This window comes from Piliocolobus tephrosceles, chromosome 9 (assembly GCF_002776525.5).
Source record: "Piliocolobus tephrosceles isolate RC106 chromosome 9, ASM277652v3, whole genome shotgun sequence".
In the NCBI taxonomy this organism is placed as follows: Eukaryota; Metazoa; Chordata; class Mammalia; order Primates; family Cercopithecidae; genus Piliocolobus; species Piliocolobus tephrosceles.
In genome coordinates this window covers 570,392-577,999 of record NC_045442.1, presented here as the reverse complement: position 1 = coordinate 577,999, position 7,608 = coordinate 570,392, and the positions used below count along the sequence as shown (strand labels likewise).

Below are 7,608 nucleotides of genomic sequence, written 5' to 3'. Positions count from 1 at the left end.
GGGTGCGGGTAGGGGTCAGATGGGGTGCGGGGCCAGGTAGGGGTGCAGGGTCACGTGGGAGGGGGTGCGGGTCGGGGTCAGGTGGGGGATGCGGGGTCAGGCGGGAGGGGGTGCGGTCTGGGATCTGGTCGGGGCGTGCAGGTCGGAGTCAGGAGGAGATTCGGGCCGCCCGCTCTCACCGCGCACTCACCCGAGGCGAAGGGACGCCACGCGGGACAGCGAACCGGGGGCCTCAGCGGGCCGCGGAGCCGGGGCAGCAGGACACGAAGGGCGGCCATGGCGCTCTGGACTGCTCTCCCGACCCCGCGGAGCCGCCCCCTCGCCTGGCCTTTCAGGGCTCACCCCGCCCACAGGCCAATGCCGCGAGACCGGGCGGCCCTCGCGAGAACAGCCCGCGCAGAGGCAGCCGGGAGCGCTCCTCCAGGCCCCTCTTCCAGGCCCCGCCCCCAGGCCTGCGCGGCCGCTCGCGGACCTAAGTGCTAGGGGCCTCTAGGGGACCCCGCAGTGGGCTGGGGCCAGCCCCCTCCAGGCCCCACCGCCGTCGCCCGCGCCCCAACCATCGGGGTCCCGGCTGGCTCCGGGGAGACCGCGCGGATGCGGAGGCAACGGCGGCGCCTGCCGGGCTCTGAGCCGCCTCCCGCGCGCCCGCATCTAAGTCTGCAGCTGCAGACACGGCGCGCCCGGGCGCGGGGCCAGGCACGGTGGCAGCGGCGTGGGCGTTGAACGCCACATTAGGAAGAGTTTTATTTTCATGTACACAGTCAAGACTTCAACAGATTTAAATAATAAAATTTTGATTCATTTATTTTATTTATAACTTTTAAAATCTAGACCAGTATTGTGGAGCATCCATTCGTGTATTTGCCCGGATTCTGCAAATGCCAGGGTGGAGATAAAACTACCCTGGATAAAATGGAGTGGAAAGCGAAACTGCTATTGTGACCGGTGGGGGTGTGCAGTTTACTGACGTCTTGAACAAAGAAGTGGACAAAATGCAAGGAAAGACGGAATTAACAAAAGCGAGATTTATGGAAAACAAATGTATGACCGGGCGCGGTGGCTCACGCTTACAATCCCAGCACTTTGGGAGGCCAAGGCAGGCAGATCACCTGAGGTCAGGAGTTCAAGACCAGTCTGGCCAACATGGTGAAACCCCCCCCTCTCTACTAAAAATGCAAAAATTAGCCGGGCATGGTGGTGTACACTTGTAGTCTCAGCTACTTGGGAGGCTGAGGCAGGAGAATCGCTTGAATCCAGGAGGTGGAGGATGCAATGAGCCAAGATCGCAGCACTGCACTCCAGCACGGGCGATAGAGCGAGACTTCGTCTCAAAAAAGGAACAAGAAAAGGAAAGTAACTCCACAGTGTGGGAGCGGCTGAGCATAGGGGCTCAAGAGCCCCATTACAGATTTTTTGGGGGGTGTAAATACCTTCTAGAGGTTTCCATTGGTTATTTGGTGTAGCCCTATGTAAATGGAGAGGATAGTTCTTGTCATAGTGGGAAGTGTTTCCATTCGATTTAGTTCTAGGGAGTCAGCATGAATTGGTCTCCAGACCCTGTTCTCCTGCCTCACTATGTTCAAGAAAATAATTCAACTCAAACCAAAAATGAACACGCACCAAAATTTTATTTCAAGACTGAGGGTAAAATGAAGACATCTTGTGTAAGTAGAAACAAATCAACAACAAACCTTTATTAAAAGATGCTCTATATTAGTGTAGTTAAACCTCTGGGACAGACAGGCCCAAAATGAAATGGCTCAAACAGAAAAGAGGTTTATTTCCTTCCTTCCTTCTTCTCTTCTTTCCTTTCTTATCTCGCTGTCACCCAGGCTGGAATGCAGTGGTGTGATCTTGGCTCATTGTAGCTTGCACCTCCTGGGTTCAAGTGATTCTCCTGCCTCAGCCTCCTGAGTAGTTGGGACTACAGGTGCTTACCACCATGCCCGGCTAATATTTGTAGTTTTTTAGTAGAGTCGGGAGTTTTGCCATGTTGGCCAGGCTATTCTCGAACTTCTGACCTCAAGTGATCCACTGGCCTCGGCCTCCCACAAGTGCTGGGATTACAGGAGTGGACCACCATGCCCGCCAAGACGTTTCCTTTCTAACGACCCAGGAGGCCAGGCAGCTCCATCCTCCATCAAGCAATTTAGCAACAAAAGCACAAGCAACAAAGGGAGAACATATGTAAATTGGATTTCACCAAAATTTAAAAATTTTATGTCTGAAAGGACACTACCAAGATAGTGAGAGGACTGAACAGACATTCCTCCAGTGAAGATAATCCATGTCAGATAAGCTCAGCATCACGAATCTTTAGGGAATGCAAACCGACACCTCAGTGATAGGACGGCACGCCTGCTACGGTGGCTGCAATAAAAAGCCCAGCAGTCACAGTGTTGTGGGGGATGTGAGCAGCGGAACACTGGTGCGCTGCCAGCGGGAAGGGAAAATGGTGCAGTCACTTTGGAAAACAGTCTGTTGTTTCCTCAAAAGGTCAAACAGCAACTCCACTCTTAGGTGTACGCCCCAGAGAAATGAAGACAAATGTCCACAAAAACTTAGACATGAATGTTCATAGCAACATTATTCACAATAGCCAAAAAGTGGGAAAAAACCAGTTGTCCATCAACTCATGAATGGACAAACAAAATGTCATATATCCAAACAACGGATACATTAGAATGAATGAGACTATACAATGGACCGTATTCAGGAGTAAAAAAGAAAGAAGCGCTAATACACATTACAAAATGGACAAGCCTTGAAAATGTTATGCTCAGTGAAAAAAGCCAGGCACAAAGGCCATGCATTGAATGATTCCATTTCTATGAAATGTACAGGACAGGCAAATCCATAGAGACAGAAACTAGATGAGTGGTCACTAGGGGCTGGAGGGAGGGGGCAGTGGGGATGACTGCTGAGGGGTATCCCCATTTGGTTTTTAGGGTGATGAAAATGTTCTAAGCTTGGGGCTGGGTGCAGTGGTTCATGCCTGTAATCCCAGCACTTTGGGAGGCCAAGGCGGGTGGATCACCTGAGGTCAGGTGTTCGAGACCAGCTTGGTCCAACATGGTGAAACCCTGTCTCTCCTAAAAATATAAAAATGAGCTGGGCATAGTGGCACGCACCTGTAATTCCGGCTACTCGGGAGGCTGAGGCAGGAGAACTGCTTAAACCTGGAAGGCAGAGGTTGCAGTGAGCCAAGGTAGTGTCACTGCACTCCAGCCTGGGCAACAGAACAAGACTCCATCTCAAAAAAAAAAAAAAAGTTCTAAACTGGATGATGGTGACAGTTGCACAACTCTGTAACTAAACTGAACACCATTGAATTGGACACTTTTAAACGGGAGAAGTCTTACAGCATGATGTCTGTATCAATAAAGCTATTTAAAAAAATCAACAAGCTTGATTCAGTCAAAGCCACATGGGTAGTTCACCTTGATCACCATAGGTGGCATCACCCAAGGCGCTCTGGAGCTAGAAGCAGCACATACCTTGTACCAATCAGACGGAAAAGAGGTTGTGTCCGTATGTTCCAGCTGGTGGCTCTGGCATGGCAGGATTGTCCAGGACTGGCTGCGGTCACATGCGCTCTCCATTTCAGAGCAAGGGGAACAGGTGACTGACCCAGCCCTAGGTCAGAGTGCCAGCAGCAGGTGCTATTTGATTCAGGCTGTGGCACTATGTCTAGGGGACAAAGAGTGCATCGGTTGTCCCCAAACTGCAGCTCTTGGGGCATGTCTTCTCTCCGAGCCATCAAGCCAGAGTTCCCATTGCAGTCACAATCACCCCTCCTTGCACCAGGCGTTCTGACTGTGGGGCATGGGCATGTTAACCTCTGGCCTGTGTGGGCCACTGTGGGGAGGCTTGGCCAGCAAGTTGCTGAGCCAAGTAGTTCCTGCTTTTATGGGATCCTGCTGCTCCACAAGAAGATCCGGGAGGCTGAACTAGAATTAAGTTAGAATCTCTCAGGTCCCCTTCGGGCTGGGCTCCCTGCAGGAACCAGGAATTGGCTGGCCAGGAGGACATGATGGACCAGGAGGAGGTGACAGAGGCAAAGCCAGACCCTTCCTGTTCCATCTTGCAAAGGCTGTCCCAACGCGAGGTGAGGCCAGGTGCCTGGGGGACATCGAAGCCTGACCAGAGCCCAGACTGGACGGCCTTCCAGCAAAGGCTGCGCCCTGGCCGACTGTAATGGCCCAGGAGAATGAGGACACAGGGGAGTCTTGGTGCTGGAGGAGCTGGCTGACCAGATGGTCCTGACACGGTATTGAAAATAGCAGCAGTCCCCAGAGGCTGAGGGGCCAAAGTAGCCTGTACACCCAGAGTGGGGAGGCCCAAGCCCGTGCAGGAGGCCCGAGGCACGGGGTGGCATCCCTCACAGCCGTGCCCACCCAGTCGTGTGCAGGGCGATGTGCTCCTGTGTCTGGGCAGTGAGCTGGGCCCTGCGGCCAGAGAAGCAGCTTGATTTCAGAGGGTGCCGTCCCCTTGGCCATAGCCGTGGGGGACCCAGTTCATCTGTGGAATTCAGGACCCCAGAGTATTTAATCTGCCATCTCAGGACTTCCACTGGGGAGCTGGGGCAGGTGGGTGGGTGGTCCCGCTGTGCTTCCGTGGTGCACGCCAGGGACCTCAGAATGAAGCCCTCACTGAGCCGTTGGCTCTGCTTCAGGCCCAAAAGCAGTGAGTAAGAGAGAGGCCTGCTCAGGCAGAACAGGGGACACTAGTGGCGGGGGCTGCACCCCTAACTTGCCATCCGACTATGGGGGTGGGGCAGCCCTTTTTTCCTTAGTCTGGGGATGTCAGGTGGGTCAGCCTGGTGGAGAGCTGGCCCTGCTGACCCAGGAGCCGCCCTGGGTTCCCCCTGGCCTGGCGACAGGAGGAGATGGCCACTGCAGCCAGCGTCGCCTCCTGGCGCTGGGGGCCCCTGAGGGACAGACGACCCTCGACCCCTGACCGCCACCACCCAGGGAGTCAGCCCGTGTCTCAGGCACCCGCACCTCTCCCTGCCTGGAGCTCAGCTCGCGGGGTTGGCTAGGGAGTGATGGGGAGTGGAATCCAGCGACACCAGGTCACCCTTCCGGGAGCCTTTTTTCCAGCTGGGACAAGAGGGAATCAAAGGAAAGGAAGACACGGCTCAGGGGGTCCACGCCGAGCGCGAAGGGTAAAGCTCACACTGGCACACTTGAGCGCGCGGCCCCTCCGCAGAGGACGGGGGCTCAGGAGGCGGGGACGCCCCTGAAAACAGGGCAGGAGCGTTTGCAACCCCTGCGGACTGCGATGCAGTAGAAAACGCGGCCGCCTGCACCGGGGGAATTCTCCAGAAATACAGGCGTGCCTGGGTGTGCGCTCAACTTCTCCGGAAGCTGGGAGGGGCGAGAGACTCTACTTCTCCGGAAGCTGGGAGGGGGCGAGGAACGTTTCTGCACTTGCCCTCGGCTTCTGAACTTTGTACTTTGCGTGTTAACTTTGTGCTTTGGTCCTGTGTCCCTGCAGACCTGTGACCACAAACGCACACGCAGGCGCGCGCACACGCGAACTGAGGGCTCGCTGGCGTTGCTGGAGGCTCTCACAGCCCCCTCCGGACGCGTTAAGCTCTCCCAGGTCCCATCCTTGACACCGTGGCACCCCCAGGCCCACTGCGCCCCCGCACTCGAAGCGGGTACCTGCGGGAAGCGCTCGCTGTGCCCTCGTCTCCCTTGGAGGAGACTCTGGCCCGGCTGGCCGGCTTCTCCCTCCGTGGGGACGCTCGCGCGCACCGGCCGGCAGCGCGGGACGCTCCCTGATGCCTGTCCTCGCGGGCTCGCGGGCCTTCCCACGCGGGGAGCTTCCCTCCGAGACCCGAGCCCAGTCCAGAGGCTCGCGCAGGCCGAGGCGCACTGTGGGTCCCGCCTGTCCCCGCCCCTTCCCGCCCTTTCCCGCCCCGTCCCCGCCCTCTCGCCCCGCCTCCGGCCTCCTCCGAGAGCTCCAGACCTTCCGGCTACTCGGAAGCCCTCGGACTCCCGGGACGGGACGATGGAGGCGACTGGCAGCGTCGGGGAGGCTCCGGGCGGCCGCCGGGTGCTGGTGGTGGGCGGCGGCATCGCGGGGTTGGGCGCGGCGCAGAGACTCTGCGGCCACTCTGCTTTCCCGCACCTGCGGGTCCTGGAGGCCACGGCCCGCGCCGGGGGCCGCATCCGCTCGGAGCGCAGCTTCGGTAACCGCCCCTCCCGGAGCCGCTCCCGGAACCCAACCGGTTGCGCGCGAGCTCGCCGGCCCCCACCAGCCCTGAGCGCAGCTGACCGGCCCGGCCGCCTTACCGGGCTCCCCGAGGAAATCCCCGCTCGCTTAATCGGCCAGAGTTCACTGCCCGGAAACTCAGGGCTCAGAGTTAGTCAGGAGGGCGCCGGCCAGGGAAGGCGACCTACGGCTCCACAAGGCCTACCTGGTTGTGCCCCACAGACCCCCCCACCCAGCCCCGGAGTACGCCCACCCTGCACCCCTCTCTGTGGTCCAGACCGCCCGACAAGTGCTCTCCTGCCCAGGTGCTCCCCTTAAACTAGGTCTGACAGGGCCCTGCCCTTGGGGACCACAGTGCCCTTGGGGACAGTGTGGTCACATCCTACTTGGGAAGGCCAGCGTGGGCGTGGCCCAGGAGAAGGGCTCGGAGTGACCGTTCTGAGAAAGCAACCCCCAGGTGGCATCTGCTGTCCCCTCGCAGGTGGCGTGGTGGAGGTGGGCGCGCACTGGATCCATGGGCCCTCCCGGGGCAACCCAGTCTTCCAGCTGGCTGCTGAGTACGGGCTGCTGGGGGAGAAGGAGCTGTCCGAGGAGAACCAGCTGGTGGACACCGGGGGTCACGTGGGCCTGCCCTCCGTGAGCTACGCCAGCTCCGGGGCCCGCGTGAGCCTCCAACTGGTGGCGGAGATGGCGACTCTCTTCTACGGCCTGATAGACCAGACCCGGGAGTTCCTGCATGCTGCGGAGACCCCGGTGCCCAGCGTCGGGGAGTACCTCAAGAAGGAGATTGGCCAGCACGTGACCGGCTGGACAGAGGATGAGGAGACCAGGAAGCTGAAGCTGGCCGTCCTGAACTCCTTCTTCAACCTGGAATGCTGTGTGAGCGGCACCCACAGCATGGACCTGGTGGCCCTTGCACCCTTTGGGGAGTACACCGTGCTGCCGGGTCTGGACTGCACCTTTTCTAAGTGCGTGCCTGAGCCCCAGCCGCGCCAGTCCTCCCACCAGGCTCCTCCCACCAGGCTCCCCGGGGCCCCGGGGTTGGCCATTCTCTGCTCTTGCTTGGGTATGGGAGGGACAGGAGACCATTTGTCCTCCCCATTCAGATGGACTGGTTGCTCGTTTCTCTAGTTTTGCTCATTTAAGCCAAAAAAGTTATTTCTGAGAGAAGGTGGTTAAAATACAAAAGGTTAAGACCAGGCGTGGTGGCTCACTCCTGTAATCCCAGCACTTTGGGAGGCCAAGGTGGGCAGATCACAAGGTCAGGAGTTCAAGAACAGCCTGGCCAACATGGTGAACCCTCATCTCTACTAAAAATACAAAAATTAGCCAGGTGTGTGGGCACGTGCCTGTAGTCCCAGCTACTCGGGAGGCTGAGGCAGGAGA

At 58.1% G+C, this 7,608-nt stretch overlaps 2 protein-coding genes across 5 annotated transcripts in view; one reads left to right on the top strand and one right to left on the bottom strand.

The window, feature by feature from the left end:
• ECHS1 (enoyl-CoA hydratase, short chain 1) overlaps positions 1–629 on the bottom strand; it is a 10,552-nt gene extending 9,923 nt beyond the window's left edge. The window contains exon 1 of the mRNA XM_026448240.1: positions 191–629. Within this exon, the coding sequence (XP_026304025.1) occupies positions 191–278 (88 nt within the window). The 5' untranslated portion in view covers positions 279–629. The remainder of the gene's footprint in view (positions 1–190) is intronic.
• A 5,267-nt stretch (positions 630–5,896) lies between these two features.
• Positions 5,897–7,608, top strand: part of PAOX (polyamine oxidase) — an 18,190-nt gene continuing 16,478 nt past the window's right edge. For 2 of the 4 annotated variants that reach the window (XM_026448237.1, XM_026448238.1), the window contains exons 1-2: positions 5,929–6,199; positions 6,704–7,190. In XM_026448237.1, coding sequence (XP_026304022.1) covers positions 6,019–6,199; positions 6,704–7,190 — 668 coding nt within the window. In that variant the 5' untranslated portion in view covers positions 5,929–6,018. Of the gene's footprint in view, positions 6,200–6,703; positions 7,191–7,608 lie in introns of all 4 variants that reach the window. The other 2 variants (XM_026448235.1, XM_026448239.1) reach the window with 2 other exon arrangements.